Genomic DNA, 19,540 nt, shown 5'->3' on the forward strand with positions numbered 1-19,540 from the left:
TCTCTTTCTTTTCTTTGAAATCTCATTTCTCCAAAATCAAATTTCTTTCTCTCTTTCTAGTTTCTTCTCCCTAGAATCTGAATCCCATTTGTCCCAAATTTTCAATTCAAACCTCTGCCATGCTCTCACACAAATTCCTTTTCAACCCAAACCGGCACCACCCAACTACGCTGTCGCACCACTTATCCTCTTTCTTTCTTTCACCCTCCCTTCCACTGCACCGTTGCAATACCTAAGTATCCTTAGTCCAACAACCATAAAGAGCCACCCCCATCTCATATTTCACATTAACATTTTTATTTTATTTATTTATTTATTTATTTATTATTATTATTATTATTATTATTATTATTATTATTATTTTTATTTTATTTTTTTGCAACTGAGAGAGCTAAGGAAATCAATATCCAAGTGCAATGTAGGTGAGTTCCTTTCAAAAAATTTTTTTTTTTTAATTTCAAACCTATTTTTTTCCTTGGTCTATTTGTTGCTCTATCATTGAAATTTTTTGGATTTAACTTAAACTGTATTGTAGCTAAAACTATTGCATCAATTTGATTTTAAGTTTTCAATTTTTCCCATTTTGCTCTTTGTACAATGTCTCTGATTATCTAACACTCCCTTCATTTTTTTATTGTTTTGTTTTGTTTCTTTTCTTTTTTCTTTTTTTTTTTTACTATAAATTTTTAGGAGGGGAGGGGAATTAGTTATGTGCTTTGTGGCTAAATTATAATGCTCTGGGAACTTCAAGCAGCATTGGACAAGGAGATTGGTTGAAATCACTTCAGTTTCATAGTGGAAATGGGTTTTCATTGTGGTGGAAGTGGCCATTATTGATCTATTGTTTCAATCCCTCCTACTTCCATATGAGAATACTATTCAAGTACTGTGATTAACTGTACATTTTGTTGCCAAGTCTGATGGTTCATAATCCACTAATGGGTTGGAGTTTAGTATCATTTTGATGTTCGCTATCTGTGGTTAAAAATGAGGATAATTCAGATGGAGGAGAGATTTAGGGATGTTGAACGTTTTTGTGGGTGAAAATTTAAATGGTGATTATCTATTTGAGATTGTATTGTATATAAAAATGAGAGTTTGGCATTAAGAATTGCAAATTTCAATAGATGCATTGTTAGTGAATTTTTATACTTTGTAAACAAATAGAACTTGTTAAAATAAGACCATATGCATGATATCTATTCATATAGTATCTCTCATTTACCTTTTTGGGGCTTTAATAAAAGGAATGACCAACACCTACTGTCACCCCTCGCAATATGAGGAAAGGTAAGTAAATTTTCTTTTTAATAAGGTCTCAATAGATAGTGTGAACAGAGCAAGAACACCTTTACCGAGTTACCTCCTTGGCAACACTACCACCATCATTATATTATCATAATGGGATATGCTTTTTCCATTATATTTTGGCTTATAAGTCTTCTTTTGCAAAGGTGTAGCCCATTTTTGTACTATTGTTGAACAAAGAATATATTGATTCTAATGATAAATTTCATCCAGTATGTACTTACAAGGAAATTTGGAAGATCCTCCAACTATATTTTTAAACCACCCCTACTATATCTTTTGTAAAACATAAGCATTTGTATTATACATGGCACTTGTCTTACATTTCTTTGGTACAAGTTTTAAAGTTTAAGCTCAACACAACAAAAAGATTGTCTCTTCTTTAGATGACCAAAGCTGGAACTACTAAAGTTGGTTGAAATTGATACAAAGTTAAAAACAAAAGAGACGTGTTGGAATGGTAAAGCTCTGAATTTCATTGATAAAGAAAAGGGCCTATAAATAGGCTTTACATCAGAACACTTCATCCTAGCACTAACCACAACTCCTACAAAATAGAATCACACATAAGACACTTTCTCGGCCATGAAATCAAATAACCAAATATCTAAAGACTCAAACAAACTACCAATGACTAGAACTTCCAATAAATATTAATAAAAATAAAACATTTAAATCTTAACACTCTCCCTTAAACTGAAATCTGTAGAAATCAGTTTAAAAGAAGATAAACCCTCTACAAAGTCCTCCTTTATAGCAGCATGTGAACAAACTCCGAGTAGACCACGCAACTTCACAAATGTAGCCAACTTGAGAGGCTTGGTCTGTATATCTGCAACTTGATCTTCACTTCGACAATAAACCAGTTTAATTGTTCCATCATTGCTGAGATCTCTTAAAAAATAATATTTCACATCGATATGTTTGCTTCTTCCGTGCAACATAGGATTCTTAGAGAGTTTGATTGCTAAGTTGTTGTCACAAAAAATTGTAGTAGTTTCAACTTGCTTGAACTGTAGCTCTTCAAGAATTCTTCTCAACCAGATCACTTGACAAGCACAAGCTATTGCAGTAATAAATTTAGCTTCTATAGTTGACAAGGAGACAATTTGTTGCTACTTAGAAGACCACGATACGGCCCCTGTGCCCAACATAAAAACATAGCCTGAAGTGCTCCTTCTATCATCTTGATCTCTTGCATAATCACTGTCAGTAAACCCAAACAATTCTAACTTTTCACCCTTCTTGTAGAACAACCCAAAATCTCTAGTTCCTTGCAAGTAACGAAGGATTCTCTTGGCAGCTAACAAATGTATTTCTATTGGATTCTCCATATATCTACTTATTTAACTCACAGAATACATTATGTCTGGCCCTGTCGCAATTAAATACATCAAACTGCTAACAATTTGCTTGTAAAGTGTACTGTCCACCTTCTTCCCTTCATGATTTTTGTTTAGCTTTAAGCCAAACTTAGTTGGAGTGCTTACAGGATTGCAATCCTTCATTTGAAACCTGTCCAAAATGTCTTGCACATACTTCTTTTAAGAAATAAAGATCCCATCATCTGATTCCACTACTTCTATGCCAAGGAAGTAATGCATCATATTAAGATCAGACATTTCAAATTCAACCATCATAGATTTCTTGAATTCTTTAAACATGACATCATCATTTCCAGTAAATATAAGATCGTCTACATATAAGCAGACAATGATCAGTTTCCCCTTATCTCCAATTTTAACAAAAAGTGTGTGCTCATATGGACATTTGTGAAAACCTTCTTTCAAAAAATAAGCCTCAATGAGACTAAACCAAGCTCGTGGAGCTTGTTTTAATCCATAAAGAGCTTTCTTTAATCTATACATTTTATGTTCATTTCCTATCTTAATACGACCAAGGGGTTGTTCGACAAATACTTGTTCCTCCAAGTTTCTTTGCTAAGAATTGTTTCCAAGATGGGACGATCAATTGCCTGGAAAAGATAATTTTTGGCCTTCAAATCTTTGAGCTTTCTCCCTTCCAACTCTGTTTTTTGGGCATCTGACAAGATTGCATTTGGTTCTGGTGCTTGAATTCTAGATTCAACAATCAGCCAATACTCTTTGGACTGTAGAAAATTCTCCATTAGCATACTCCAATGGTCATAGTGACCATCAAAACGTGGGATCGCCGCTTGCACAAAATTTGAATCTAAAGCCATCAATGCTGTTTGGGAACTCTTTCTCTCTTGCTTTTCTCACAGCTCTGATACCACTGATACAAAGTTAAAAACAAAAGAGACGTGTTGGAATGGTAAAGCTCTAAGATTTGAAGGCAAAAAATTATCTCTTCCAGGCAATTGATCGTCCCATCTTGGAAGCAATTCTTAGCAAAGAAACTTCCAAAGATATTTGGGATTCCATGAAGAAAAAATATGAAGGCTCTGCTAGAGTGAAGCATGCACAGCTTCAAGCTTTGAGAAGAGATTTTGAGACTCTACAAATAAAGGATGGAGAATTTGTCACCAGCTATTGTGCTAGGACTATGGAGATTAGCAACAAAATGCGCTTTCATGGTGAGAAGATGGAAGATGTCACCATTGTTGAAAAGATATTGCGTTCCCTGACACCAATGTTTGATTATGTAGTGTGTTCCATTGAAGAATCGAAAGACATAGATGCATTTTCTCTTGATGAACTGCATAGCTCCTTGTTGGTGCATGAACAGAAGATGAACTGAAGTTCAACTTCAGAGGAGCAAGTTTTAAAGGCTTCTACCTCTACTCATTTCTCAAACTCTAGAGGAAGGGGTAGAGGTAGAGGTAGAGGTAGAGGTAGAGGTAGAGGAAGGGAAGATTGAGGCAATAGAGATGGCAGCAGGCATTTCAGAGCCGATGATGGTCAATTTCAGGGCAAAGGCAGAGGATGAGATCAACATTTTGACAAATCCAAGGTAGAGTGCTTTAGATGTCATAAATTTGGACATTATCGTTCTAAATGTTATACTAGGCTGCCTAAAGACAAAGAAAAGGGCCTATAAATAGGCTTTACATCAGAACACTTCATCCTAGCACTAACCACAACTCCTATAAAATAGAATCACACATAAGATGCTTTCTCAGCCACGAAATCAAATAACCAAATATCTAAAGACTCGGACAAACTACCAATGACTAGAACTTCCAATAAATATTAATAAAAATAAAACATTTAAATCTTAACAAAAATTGGTGCTTGTCTTTGTAATATACTAATATTACAAACAAAAATAGGCACGAGCAGCAAATAGACCTAGGAAATAAAATAGGTTTGAAATTGAAAAAAAAAAATGAAAAAAAAAAAGAAAAGAAAAGAAAAGTTAGTGTGAAATATGAGATGGGGGTCACTCTTTATGGTTGTTAGACCAAGGATACTTAGGTATTGCAGCGGTGTAGTGGAGGGGAGGGTGAAAGAAAGAATGCAATGATAAGCAGTGCGATGGCGTAGTTGGGTGGTGCCGGTTTGGAGTGAAAAGGAATGTGTGTAAAAGCATGGCGGAGATTTGAATTGAAAATTTGGGACAAATGGGATTCAGATTCCAGGGAGAAAAAACCTAGAAGGAGAGAAAGAAATTTGATTTTGGAGAAATGGGATTTCAGAGAGAAGAGAGTGTGACAGGATTTCAAATTTTTTGAGGACAAATTTATCTTTTGGTTGTATGAAAGGCTGAAGTGTTGATATGTTTTCTTTGGTACACGTCACTTTTTCATTGGACTTAGAAACACCATGTGGATGTTGACTTGGAGTTCCTGCAACAACATATACTTTCTACAGTTTGGGGCAGAAAGCAATGGTACGAAAAATGAGGATTTCTCTCCGTGTCATGGCTCATGGCAGTTTGACTGGATGCGGTACACCAGTGGGGAAGAGAGGCGGAAATTGGGCCATGTTTCATGGCAGTTTGAAAGGTAAGAAGATGAGGGGAACACCCTCCCCCTCGGCCAAAATGGCCCATTAGCATTAATTTTTGAAATGTTTAGCAACAGAGCACTGTTTCGGAAATAATTAGGGAAGTACCACTTTTTCCGAAAACGCCGCTATAGGGCCCGAAAACGTCACTATAGGGCTTAAAAAACGCCACTATAGGGCCCCTTGTACCTGTTATGGGGACTAAAAAAAAATTTTGCAGGAAAACGCCGCTATAGGGCCCAAAAACGTCACTATAGGGTTTAAAAACGCCACTATAGGGCCCCTTGAACCTGTTATGGGACTTATAAAAAAATTTTGCAAGAAAACGCCGCTATAGGGCCCAAAAACGTCACTATAGGGCTTAAAAACGCTACTATAGGACCCCTTGAACTTGTTATGGGACTTATAAAAAAAATTTGCAGGAAAACGCCGCTATAGGGCCCGAAAAAGTGGTATTTCCCTAATTATTTCCGAAACAGTGCTCTGTTGCTAAATATTTCAAAAATTAATGCTAATGGGCCATTTTGGCCCTCCCCCTCTGTTTAGTGAATTTTCTATATGAGCTCAAAGCATGAACATTTTATTTTTAAAATATTTTTAAGAACACTTACTTTTTTCTAAAAATATTTTCAACTAAAACATCTTTTAACATGATACATCGAAACAAAAGGAGACTTACTGAGAACGCATTTGTACTTGTTAAGCGTTACTTATTTCTCGACAACTCAGAAATTACAACAAATAAATCTTAAAACGAAAACACGAAACTTTGGCTTATTAAAAAATACTACCCAAAACAGCATACAGACCAAAATAGATCGCCTTCAAGTCTAGATACAACAGCCGCAGCAACAATGACAAGTACATGGCTCATGAATGTGCTCACTAGTATAAAACGCTGAATTAAATCAAGAAAATGCTATAACAAAGGAACAAAATGGTATACAAGGTTTGTGGGCATTTTTACACAGTTCAAAACTTGGAAAGCAAAAGCGTAACCCAAAGTAAAGCAACTCTTGAATTTAAAGATGCTGCTATAGATCCTATTACAACAGGGAAACCCTATTGGATGTACATCACAAATTAAGAGTGGAGGGGGTACTTCAATCAGCAATACAGCAACAGGAAATCAATCCTGCTTACGAGCAACTCTTGCGCGATGTCTGAGTTCAGCTTTTTTCCATCTAACAATCAGGTAACATAAGGAAAAGAGTGTGTTTACCTACGAAGAAAACATAAGGTTAGAATAAGCACAACTTAGAAAAAAGAAGCAGAAGAAGCAGCAGCAGCAGCAGTAGATACGTAAGGAATAATTTGATTGCAAAGTGATGGACACTGACCAAAATTAGGATTGCAATGACCAGAAGAGGACCAGACCATAATGCTGAGAGAAAAACTCCACTTGGATCAAAATAATTTTGGCCAGCAAAGCTCTTCCAGTTTTCACTCAGTAATCTATTGAAATTCTCAGCAAAATATACACCAGCCACTGCACCAAATCATGACTTATATAATATTATCAAAGAGAATAAAAGACGAGCGGTAAATGGAAGCATAAAAATTCTTGTTATGTGTGTGCAAACAAATGTGAACGTGGAAAGGACGACAATGAATTTCTTATGTGTGTCTCTATTTTCAGTTCCACAGTGTTCTTGTGGTTTCACTTGACTTTCCACTCATTTGCAACATGATACAAGCACAATGGCACCTGAAAATAGTGACTTAATGCTAGGTATTCTTATTTGGTAGCTATTCCAAATTTCAATTGATCGGTACATTGCTACAAAGAGAATTAAAAAAATAAAAAGAAAAAAGAATTAAACCATAAATGAAAGCATAAAAATTCTTGTTATGTGCAGAAATGTGAACGTGGAGGACAACAATGTGTTTCATTAACAAATATTACATGATTAAAAAAAAGGGGGGGGACAACAATGTGTTTCTTATGTGTATGTCTGCGTATTTCCAGTTCCACTGTGTTTTAGTAGCTTTCACTTATCCACTTGACTTTCCACTCATTTGCAACATGCAAGCATAAAGGCACCTGATAATGGTGACTTATCAAGACATTGTACAATTCGTCACACACATCACAGTACAACTAGAAACTTTTGAGGGAAAAAGCACAATCGACTCACAAAAGAAACCTAGGACATGATGGATAAATAAATATCACTCAAGAAAATGTAATGACCATGCCCAGGTAATAAATAAAAAACAATCTGAAAACCACATTATTGCAGGCCGCACCATAAGTAGCCTCCATTAACTTTCCAAACAAAATAAAGATCAATAATCACATTAATCTATGAATGCAATGACCTGCTTTTGGAATGGTAGAGGATGTCTCACTAGGACACCAATAAAGAGATTTTCTTTAATTTTTTTATAATGTAGGGAACCTTTCCATAGAAGAGCCGTTTGAATTTTCCTATAAAGAGATTTATCACAAGTAATTTTGATTTCCTCTATTTCTATTGCCATAGGAGGAGAAAACTGACCCAAACATTCAATGAAATGCATATCTATGTTGTCTTATTGTGCTTGAATCCAATGGGCACATCCTCCCCTTGTAAGAGCAAGGTAGAGGGTGAGGTCATGGGTTCAAAACCCACCAGGTGTGTGTGACTGTGTGTAAACTTTCCAATCAAAAAAAAAAAAAAAAAAACACAGGCACCTGTGCCATGTAGATGAGAAAATGTTCCAAACATTTGGGGCATATTGCAACAAAGGCTAAGGATAGTTTTAATAATGGCTATAAAGAAAAGCACCTTCTGCCTCTTTCAGAGTTCAAATTTACATAATCAAGTAGATGGTAGATGATAATGTTTTATAATTTTAAAATCCATAAATTATAATAAGGAAGATTTAAAATGGAAGAAAATGCACCATAATTAAATGCATTCATAAACATAATCTGTGATCTAATAGTTTAATGAGATTCAATAATTTTGATAGCTTCCTTGGCATGTCCCTAGAGGGTTTGGAAGATCAAGCAACAGAATTTTTATTGGCTGTTGAACAAGAAAACATGTGGCTTAAGAAGTTCAGGGGTGAAAGGTTTAAGAGAGTTGAAGGGATTGTTCAGTTCTATTAATTATGGTTCTACCTTTGCTAGGCGAAGTGGTATTAATAGGGATCGGGTTCTCTCTGTTGCTCAATGAACTTGAAGTTACTTTCCTGGAATGTCAGAGGGCTGAATGAAGTTGAAAAGAAGCTTCAAATTCGTAATTTGTTGCGATCCTGGAAGGCTGATATTGTGTGTTTGCAGGAGACCAAACTAGAATGGATTACTAGAGGTGTTGTTTGAAGTATATGGAGTTGTCCATACTTAGATTGGTTGTACTTGGGTTTTGAAGGTGCTTCTGGAGGTATTTTATTGATGTGGGATAGACGGGTTGTGGAAAAGGTGGAGGAAGCAGTGGGGCATTTTTTGGTTTCATGCAAGTTTAAAAATGTTGGTGACCAATTTGAGTGGGCTTTTACAGGCATATATGGGCCAAATTTGAACAAAAGGCGTAGGTTGATGTGGGAGGAACTAACCGGACTGATCAGTTGGTGGGATTTGCCATGGTGCTTAGGAGGTGAGTTTAATATAATCTGTTTCTCATCAGAGGGACTGGGGGCTGCTAGCTACTCTCGGGCTATGTATGGATTTTCTGACTTTATCTCTCTTCATGGGTTGATGGATATACCTATGAGAGGGGGGCCTTTACACCTAGTCCAATACATCCTCAACTTCTCGACTAGATTGGTTCCTTTTCTCCCCGCTCTTGGTAGATCACTTCACACAATTTACACAAAAAAGGATGTCTAGAGTACTTTCAGACCATTTTCCTATTTTGTTGGAGGGTGGGAGTCAGCGAAGAGGTAGAATTCCTTTCCGTTTCAAAAATATGTGGTTGAGGGTGGAAAATTTTGTCGACAAAGTGAAGACGTGGTGGGCATCCTATTTGTTCCAAGGAACCCCAAGTTTTATACTAGCTAAGAAGTTGGCTGCCATGAAGTTGGATTTAAAAAAGTGGAACGAGACGGTGTTTGGCAATGTCACATATAAGAAACAGGACCTTTGGAGCAAGTTGAATGTTTTGGATGCTAAAGAGAAGACCCATAGATTAACAGTTGAGGAGAGGTTAGAACAAGTTAATCTTCGTACAGATATTGAAAAGTTAACTCTTTTAGAAGAGATTAGTTGCACTTGAAAGAAGGGGACGCCAATACCAAATTCTTTCATAGAATGCTAATTCTAACAGAAAAAATAATGGTATTGAAAGCCTAATGGTTAATGGTACCTTGTCTTCTGATGAGGGTATGATTGCAGACTGCATTACTCAATTCTTCATGAATTTGTATTCTGAGCATCAGGTTGATCGACCATTTTCAGATGTGTTGGTTTTTCCAATGATATTCGGCGATAATGCGGATTGGTTAGAGAGACCTTTTGAAGAGGCAGAAATTTTTGATGTCATTCAGAGTTTTCATGGTGATAAATCTCCTGGACCAGATGGCTTCCCAATGGCTTTTTTCCAAGCTTGCTGGGGGATTGTTAAACCTGATCTTATGGCCGTATTTCATCATTTTTCTGCTAAAGGACAGTTTGAGAGAAGTTTAAACACAATTTTTATTACTCTCATCCCTAAAAAACATGCAGCAAGTGAGATTAGGGATTTTCGGCCCATTAGTGTTGTTGAGGGGGTTTATAAAATTATTGCTAAAGTCTTGGCTAACCGACTTCGCACAGTTATGAGGGATATAATCTCAGCATCTCAGAATGCTTTTGTGAGGAACAAACAGATCCTTAACCCTGTTCTTATTGCTAATGAATGTCTTAACAGTAGATTGAAGTTTGGGGTGCTAGGGTTGATTTGTAAACTGGATGTTGTTGAGAAGGCTTTTGACCATGTAAACTGGAGTTTTCTTTTGCACATGTTAGAAAGAAGTGGGTTCTTTGCCAAGTTGAGACAATGGATTTTCTTTTGTCTATCTATAGTCCGTTTCTCTATTTTGATTAATGGCTCTCCTTGTGGGTTTTTTGGTAGCTCTAGAGGTTTGAGACAAGGTGATCCGTTGTCTCCATTATTGTTTGTTTTGGTGATGGAAGCTCTTGGAAGAATATTGGATAAAGCAGTTCATGAAGGACGCATGTCAGGATTTAGTGTGGGTAACTTGGAGGGAAGATCCTTGGCGGTGTCTCATCTCCTTTTTGCGGATGACACTATAATTTTTTGTGATGCTGATCTAAAACAGATTTTGATTCTCCATATGATTCTTATTTGGTTTGAGGCGACGTCGAGTCTAAAGATGAATCTGGGCAAGTCAGAATTGGTTCCGGTTGGAGTAGTGCATAATATTGACTTATTGTTGAATGTTCTTGGCTGCAAGCAGGGTACTCTTCCAATGAAATGTTTGGGTCTTCCTTTGGGTGCTAAATTCAAGGATAAGACTATATGGAATCTGATTCTAGAGAAAATGGAGAGGAGATTGGCGGGTTGGAAACGCTTGTATTTAACCAAGGGAGGTAGAGTCACTCTAATCAAAAGCACCCTATCTAATTTACCTACTTATTTTCTATCTTTATTTCCTATACCTGCTAATGTGGCTAACCGATTTGAGAAGCTTCAGCAGAATTTCTAATGGGGCGGTTTTGGTGATGAACCTAAAATTCATTTGGTTAAATGGGCTATTTTTTGTGCTCCTATTTCTTCGGGTGGCTTAGGGATAAGGAAGATAAGACTTTTCAATGAAGCTTTACTAGGGAAGTGGCTATGGAGATTTGGGATTGAGAAGGATGCCCTTTGGAGACAAGTGATAGAGATTAAATATGGATGTGTGTGTGTGTGTGTGGGGGGGGGGGCTGGTGTACCAAATCTGTGAATGGTCCTTATGGTGTTGGTTTATGGAAAAGTATCAGTTAGGGATGGCCTTCTTTCTCACGCCATATTCTGTATGATATTGGTGATGGGTCTAGGGTGAAGTTTTGGCAAGACTGTTGGTGTGGAGAGACATCTCTTGCTGTTAGCTATCCTGACTTGTTCAGATTTTGCACGAATAAGGAGGCTAGTGTGGCCGAGCTTATGAAGTCCTCCAATGGAGTCCTCTTTTGGGATGTGAGCTTCTTTAGGGGTGTGCATGCTCGGGAATTAGAGGCTATGTCAGGCTTCATGGAAACCATATATGGCTCTTCAATAAGGGGGTTTGGTGAGGATAAGATGTGTTGGATACCTAGCAGAGATAAGGGGTTCATGGTTAATGATTATTATAGAATTTTAGTTGGCCCTACTAACTACGGTTTTCCTTGAAGAAGTATTTCGAAGCAAAAGATTCCCTCTAGAGTAGCTTTCCTTGTTTGGACTGCTACCTTAGGGAAATGCTTGACGATTGATAATTTACGAAAAAGGAAGGTGTGGATTTTGGATTGGTGCTACATGTGCAAGTGTAATGGTGAATCGGTTGACCATCTCTTCCTTCATCGTTCCTATGGATCTATGGTCTATGGTCTATGGTTTTGGGTTTATTTGGAGTAACTTGGGTTATGCCGCATACTGTTTTGGGGCTGTTAGGGTGTTGGCAAGGTAGCTTTGGTCGTCATCGAAATGGTTATATATGGTCCATCGTTCCTCATTGCTTAATGTGGTGTCTTTGGAGGGAGAGAAATAGTAGATGTTTTGAGGATATTGAGTTCTGTTCCGGACCTCAAGCAATTCTTTTTTAGAACTTTTTTGGATTGGTTGTTTGCTTTGCAAAAACAATCATTCCCTTCTTTTATTGATTTCCTAGATTCTTGCAATTTTTGTATTTGATTTATTGACCCCTTGTACACTCCCTGTGTACTAGGGTGTTCCTTTTTTATATCAATAAAACTTATTACTTATCAAAATAAGAAAATACCCAAAAAAATATATATATATATATATATATTGTTTGGCACATATCAGGAATTATCAAACAATTTACAAGAATTATGGGTTGCTGCTGCTACATCCCTAGAAAATCTGTACTGTTGAGTTAACGATGCTAGGAGGTCAATGGGTACAGATTGAGAAAGGCTACAACTTAATTTAAAATGAAGATGAAATTCAAGTCAAGACAAGCAAAAGAAAACATGATCCCTCACTAACAAAAGAATAAAAACGATGAAAACATTGGTGGATAAATGACTAAATTTGTGGCACAGTAGTTTCCTCCATCACTGGAGATCATTTGCACATTGGCATAACACTACCCCATAACTCAAAGTTGTGCCAATGCAAGAGGCTCAAAGAGATAATATTTTAATTTAGTATTATTTAATTTTGCAAGTCATTTGTATTTTTAGTCCATTGTCATTTGATTTTAAGGTCCTAGCATTTAATTAGGCCAATTAGTATTTTTATTTATAGTCTAGGATATTTTTGTAATAAGTTATTAGGGTTTCCTATGACAATTAGAATTAGGGTTGAGTACGCTTATATGAGTAAAGTAATGTACTCCTTTCAAAGGCAAATTATTTTAATGAATACAAGTTTCTATTAAAATTGTCACTATGGTTTGGTGCCAACTCCTAGTGGTATTTCTTATGCTTGGTGTTGACTCTTGTAAGCCTAGGTTCTGACTTCTAGGTTCTATCCTTATTTTTCCTCTAAGTTAGATGCATTCCAACCTTGTGTGTTGGTTCCTTCTTCACATCTTGTTGGAGTGGAGTTTGTCCTTTAATCTTTTTCCATGTTCTAATTTTTTGGAAATGCTTGATCTTTGTAATTTAAGTTTTTTGATGTTCAGTTTTTCATGTACACCCCTGGTGTACCTGGTTTCTTTTTTAATACAATTCCATTATTTATCAAAAAAAAAAAAAAGATTCCTATGGTGTATCACCGAATCATAAGAATCAAGATAATTTCAAAATCCTATGCTTACAAGAGTACTGGAGTTCAGTGGACATCTTTCATAATATTGCTCATTCATTCTGCACTCTTGAGTAAGTTGAGCTCTTTTTTTATTTTTTATTTATTTTATTTATAGGTAATCAGAGAAATAAAAGTTTAATTCGAGGAAGTTAAGTTCATTGTTATTACAATACAAGATGGCACAATGCACAACACATACTTTTGTTGAATACTTTAAGAAACTCAAATGTTAATCTCAGATAGAAGAGGTTCTCTTGCATGAAGTTTATGTTACTTTTGTGTTCATAGAAAGACTAAAAAAACTGGCTTTTGAAAACAACAACATTTCTTAGGTGGTGAACATCCTGTGCTTTAATTATTTCCTCGGCCATCGAATCTACAAGAAATTGGAGGATTATATGTTATATATGTAATATAGCTGTCAAATGACTCCAATATTTTCTTTGGTGACAACTAGGACATTGCTAACTAATGTGGAGTGTTTGCATCAGATTCATGTATTTTACCATTTTATCAAGGCAGTTTTGGATCATACACCTTATAAACAATGAGAAGCAACTTAAAATCAGAATATGAAAGCAATAGACCTACATGCAAGAAGGAACAAGCACATCTGGAAGTTGACATTCTTCCTTGAGAAGATCGTTAACAGCAACAATACAACATGAAACCCCATTAAGCCCATTAACCAAGGTTCCTGTCAAAAGCAATAGAACATCAAAGAATCATAAGAAGTGGGATCCATGACTCTTGCAAGCTCCTTAATTTTTTATTTTTTAAAGTAAAGCCTCCTTCTAAATTACAAATCATATCATAAGCATACACAAAAATCATTTTGAAGACATATCAAACAGTTGGAACATGAATGAAACAAGTACAATTATTAGAACAATGGTCAAATGATTAAACTCAACATTTCTTAACACCTTAAGATTTTGGAACAATTGGAAATTTTTTCAAGCTACCAAAGCAAAATGATCCTGAGTTTGATCCTTATCTCCGCTCTAGCTCCCATTTATAATGTTAAAAACCCAATGTGTTGAGCCCCATTTAAAATGTCACACACATGACGGGGTTGTTAGAATAATGGTTAAATGATTAAATTCATCACGTACTAATGCAAATCACACTGACATGATAAATCACCATGCATCTCTTAAATTATAACATAAATTAAGCAGTTTGTACATTTTTCAATTAGAATATGATAATCGTAACTACCCAAAACAGAAAAAGAAAAAGAGGGTTTTTGTTTATACACATTTTCACCAAATGGGTATCATGCATTTATCAAAATTCAAAGCAAACAAACATCCCCAACTCATAAAATTCTCTAAGTTAATACAGAAACAGTAAAATTTGCAAAAAGAGGGTCTTTTTCAGATCTGGGTACCTTCCAATCAATGGCGTGGAAGAACCCAATGAAGTTGTCGTAGGCTGGACGCAAACCAGTGCGGAGCTCGGCGGAGAATTTCTGAACGAGATCCGCCATTTGTTCCATGTGCTGCTCCATAGCTGATTTCAAGTCCTCCATTGTTTTCAACTATTCCTATCAGATTCAGATCCAAAACCCAAAACCCGAAACCCCTCAGATTGTGAGATAGTGCTAATCTGTTAGAGAGAGAGAGAGAATTATTGGATACTTGAGATTAGATTTGGGTCGTCACTTGAGATTTGCCATAATTATTCTAAAAGTGGCATAATGTAATTTTATTATTTGTCACTTTTAGAGCACTCGCAACAGTGACTGATCAGTGTATAATAAAAAATATCTAATTCCAAAAAAAAAAGAGTGTATAATAAAAAAGTTATAAAATTTACAAAATTTGGACTAAAAATGACTTACATATATAATTGTGTAAATTTACTATTATTTATTTTTCTTTTAATTTTTTTATTCTTTTTTTACTTATCTCAATGATGAAGGAAGAAAATAAATGGTGGTTGTTGTATGTGAAGAAAAAGACACAATTAAAAAAATAACAAAAATTAATATTTTAATGAAATATAGTGTAAAATAGATAATATAATGTAGAATGTTTTGAAAAGTGAATATGTAAAATAAAAAAAGAGAAAAAAAGAAGGGTTCTTATGCTAAAATAGACATGACTTTTATTTTTTATTTTTTATTTTGGTAAGGGGAAAATAATTAGGAAATTATATGAAAATGATCAGATTTTATACCATATTTAAAAATTAAGATTCTATTATTCATTTAGACAATAATAACAACAATGGCATTCATTTAGACAATAATTACAATAATGGCATAGAGAAAAAGGATAAATTAATTGCTAATAAAAAATTTTGTTGTACTTAAAAAAATAAATAATCAATCTCATCACTGTGCATCCATTACCCGATGGTCATTCCACAAATATAAGTTCTTATCAGGGTAAAGGCTGAAGTTCAAGTCTCTAGTAAAGAACTTTATACACATACATTTACATTCTGTTTGTTTCAATGGAAAACTTACTATGAAGATAGTTTTCAACGTTTCATGTTTTTAGTAGCATCAAAAAATTATGTCAAAAGAAAAATATCTTTGCTCAACAGAAAATATAACTTATAAAAATTTCTAAAAAACAATTTTATCTTTTGTCACACTAAAGAAAAGAAGTTAAGAAGTAATATGGAAACTATTGAAAACAACTCTATCTCATTTTAAGGACTTTAGTATAGAAAAATGAGATAGTTTACCAAAAAAATACCATCAAACATAGGAAAATGAGATAATTTTCCAAAAAAAATACTTTTAGAAAATGACTCTGTAAAGAGGGAAAATTCCCGACCTATCACAAGCTGACACGTCACATTACAAAGTCCACAAAATACAGCCAATTACAAAGTATCATGTATTGCTGGTAGGTTTTGCTATCACTATTCAGAAGCCAACGGAAATTTGCCAAGTGTCATGCAAAAACCAATCACGCATTAGCGTACGTGTAAGCGATGACACAAGCAGCCTCGCATGTGTAAGCGATGACACAAGCAGTCCAGCATGTGTAAGCGATGACATAAGCGGACCAATCAGGCTGTGACATGTGTCACCAATCCGACTCTGCCACGTGTTGCTCACCCACCTCCAAACTCCTATAAATAGAAGCCTTCCTAAGACATTTAGGAAGACCAAGATTCAGAAGTGAAAAAGCTCTACAAGAATCAAACCTCAAAACCTTCAAGAGCATCAAGAACTTCAACCCCAAAATCGGAGAACATTTGAAGCAGAATCATCCAAACCATCTACCTAGATCCTAAAGTTTGTGGGAATCAAGCTCAAAGGTCCGAAAACATCAACAAATCACAAGTCAGTGAAGCTCTACGGATTCAAGCCTCCAAAACCCCGAAGAACTTCCACCACAAACCTTCAAATACAAAGAAAATTCGAAGCAAAATCATTCAAACTACCAGCCTAGATCTCAAAGGTCACTGGAATCAAGCCCAAAAGCCTCCAGAAACCTCAAACAACCACAAATCAGTGAAGCTCCACGGATTCAAGCCTCTAAAGCCCCGGAGAACTTCCACCACAAATCTTCGAAAACGAAGAACACACGAAGAACACAAATAACGTGAAGAACAAAGGATTTCTAACAAGCTCATAGCCAGAGATTCATTGTAATTCTGTTCCAAAGATCTTCGATCCATCCCTCAACCAAATTGAAGGATATCTTGTGTTTAAATCAAAATCACATCACTTCAAATCCAATCAACAAATCTTTGAAGGAGATCGAATCAGAGGATCAATCTTTTGTAATCACAAAGAATTGTACCACACAATCATCAATACAAATTCGCATTTGTGAAACTATTTTACTTGTTTGATTTATTTCGAACTGAGAAATTTAGTCGTCTACACTTCCATCCTATTGATAGTACCATTTTCAGACTTCATAGCAAAAACTTGAAACTTAGCAGAGCTTTTAAATAACCATTTCTTATTATGTTTCAACAATAGAGAACTCCACATCTTTGTTGTCATGGGACTTGAACTCACAGAGTTCCTTGTAATTCTAATCTACCATTGTGTAGAGGGTGCTAAAATCTGCGCCATGTTTCAATTGCTCCCCACTCTAAAGAAAAAAAAAGGCTTTGGATTTAAAAAAAAAAAAAAATCTTTTCAACTACGTGATGACTTGATCCCTCTCAAGGGTACGTAGGCAACTTAGTATCTTTTGCTAAGTTCAGTCTCGAACTAAAAAAAAAAAAAAATGAAGGAGTAGAGAGAAGCAAAGAGGTCCCACTGGGCGTGCCAGAATTTGTAAGTGACTAAATTTCTCCTTATTGGTACGCTTTTAAGGGTAATGGGAAGACATCATGTACTCTTAGAGCGCTACAGTGGGCAGTTTAAACTCTTACCAAAGAGTAATTCTTGACTTTCAAGTGTAGAAGTGTTTAAGGAACTTCCCATTGATGGGGCCGATCCTTGCGCTATTATTGTCAATCAATTTGTAAACTCCAATGGTGTTTGCCCCCTGCCTGAGAGTTGGAAGTACATAACAAGCAACGGTCACGTGGTTTGACCCAACAACTTCATCAAAGTTTAGATCAATCTTGTTTTCTTTGGCAAGCTTCATGATTTGTTCTTTGAAGATGAAGCATTTTTGGATTGGGTGGCTAATGATGCGATGATATTTGCAGTAGTTAGGGTCATCAACTTTCCCTATGTCTTCTGGCCGCTTGCATTCTGGCAATTCAATCAGCTTCAATTGCAATAGTTGTTCTAAGATGTTTGGCACATCTTTATTGGGGAACGAATATACTTTTTGTTCACGTTCCTTAAAATTCAGGCGACGCACCTCATTCTTTTGCCATCCTTCAAGTCGTTTTTCATTTGCATTTGCTCCTCTTCTTGGAACCTTGACTTCGGCAGTGTTAACAACCATTGGGTCTTTGAGGCTGACTTTTGCATTCCTATCATTCCTCCTTACTTCCCTTCCGTTTTCCTCAGGTATGGGAGGTTTTGTATTTTCACGGCTAGCAATGCTCAACTCCATGTCATGCACACGAGTTGCTAGCTCTTCAAATGTTCGGGGTTTTATCCCTTGGAGAATGTAAAGAAGTCTCCAATGCATGCCTTGGATGCACATCTCTACAGCAGATATTTAAGAAAGTCTATCCTTGCAATCCAAACTCAAAGAACACCATCGATTGATATAATCGACCACCGGCTCATTTTCCCATTGCTTGGTATTAGTAAGCTCCATCATGCTCATCGTGCGACGCGTGCTATAGAATCGGTCTAGAAATTCTCTTGTGAGTTGCTCCCAACTGTCGATTGACTCAAGTACTAAGTCTGTATACCAATCAAGGGCATTTCCCTTGAGTGAACGGACAAATTGCTTTACAAGGAGACCTACTCGAGTCCCTGCGTTCTCACAAGTTTCTACAAAGTGAGCAATGTGTTGCTTAGGGTTTCCTTTGCCATCAAATTGCAAGAACTTGGGAGGTTGATACCTATTTGGCATTTTCATGTTATCAATGCGCTTTGTATAGGGTTTGGAATATATGAGAGAACTTGTAGAAGAACCTCCATATTGTGCCCGAATGGTAGTTGTAATCATGTCCTGCAGTTGTTGGACAGATATCGAGGCCATTGAGGTGGAATGTTCGTGTTGAGAAGTGCCTTCACCTCCTTTTCCTTTATCACCCCTGACGTTTTCTCCTTTCAAGGTAAAGCTAGGTGGGTGCTCAGGGCCAAGACTTGATTCACCCGAATCTTGTACCTCCAGCTTGTTCATTAGAGTTGCAATTTGGAGGTCCTTATCTTCAAGTGCTTTTGTGAGAAGGACAACCCTTTGTTCCATTTCGTTCATCTTTTCTTCCATGGTAGAGGTGTTAGTTATCATGACTGACACAACTTCCCAAGATGATGGAGAAGAAAGTGTTTTGATGTGAGCACGTGGAATCTCATCTCCTTCTTCTTCAAAGAAAGAAATCTTCATCATCTTGCTACCAACTCCAATGGCCTCTAGCAAGAACATTCAAGTTTCAACAATAGTTGCTTCAACTAAACTTGGTACGATTGCCATCAACCACTGCATTGGTGTAATCAATTGTAGCCAACCTAAAGCAAACAATCAACTTCAATTTCAATCAACCAAGGAAGCCAAGGTCCAAACAATCATCTCCTTAGACCCTCTCACAAGAAACAAAGTCATTAACAAGGACATCTCTACCTTGGAACACCTCAAGTATGGAGGCAAATCCCTTTCTTCCTACACAAGAAGTTGGTCGCACGATTTCTCTTCCATCAAAGGGAACCCAAAAGATGAGATTCCACATGCTCACATCAAAACACTTTCTTCTCCATCATCTTGGGAAGTTGTGTCAGTTATGATGACTAACACCTCTACCATGGAAGAAAAGATGGCTGAAATGGAACAAAGGATTGTCCTTCTCACAAAAGCACTTGAAGATAAG

General features: G+C 36.3%; 2 protein-coding genes across 2 annotated transcripts; one reads left to right on the forward strand and one right to left on the reverse strand.

Moving 5' to 3' along the window:
• Nucleotides 1-3,711: 3,711 nt before the first annotated feature.
• LOC115963486 lies at nt 3,712-4,029 on the forward strand. The gene has a single exon (XM_031082491.1). The coding sequence runs from the start codon at nt 3,712-3,714 to the stop codon at nt 4,027-4,029; it is 318 nt and encodes a 105-aa protein (XP_030938351.1).
• Nucleotides 4,030-5,985: 1,956 nt separating this feature from the next.
• On the reverse strand, nt 5,986-14,852 carry LOC115975419 (transmembrane protein 18). Its single transcript, XM_031096188.1, has 4 exons — nt 14,514-14,852; nt 13,712-13,817; nt 6,578-6,726; nt 5,986-6,459 (listed from the first exon to the last, which is right to left on the reverse strand). The coding sequence occupies exons 1-4, from the start codon at nt 14,652-14,654 to the stop codon at nt 6,367-6,369; spliced, it is 489 nt and encodes a 162-aa protein (XP_030952048.1). The 5' UTR covers nt 14,655-14,852; the 3' UTR covers nt 5,986-6,366.
• Between the last annotated feature and the right edge of the window lie 4,688 nt (nt 14,853-19,540).

This window comes from Quercus lobata, chromosome 2, assembly GCF_001633185.2.
Source record: "Quercus lobata isolate SW786 chromosome 2, ValleyOak3.0 Primary Assembly, whole genome shotgun sequence".
Lineage (NCBI taxonomy): Eukaryota > Viridiplantae > Streptophyta > Magnoliopsida > Fagales > Fagaceae > Quercus > Quercus lobata.

Excerpts from the sequence above, each read along its gene's own strand:
- LOC115963486 (XM_031082491.1), top strand. The coding sequence starts at position 3,712 with ATGAAGAAAAAATATGAAGGCTCTGCTAGAGTGAAGCATGCACAGCTT.
- LOC115975419 (XM_031096188.1), bottom strand. The coding sequence starts at position 14,654 with ATGGAGGACTTGAAATCAGCTATGGAGCAGCACATGGAACAAATGGCG. Across the intron at positions 13,818-14,513 it reads TCCACGCCATTGATTGGAAG|GAACCTTGGTTAATGGGCTT; the intron begins GTACCCAGATCT and ends TGCTTTTGACAG. Across the intron at positions 6,460-6,577 it reads TCATTGCAATCCTAATTTTG|GTAAACACACTCTTTTCCTT; the intron begins GTCAGTGTCCAT and ends TTTTCTTCGTAG.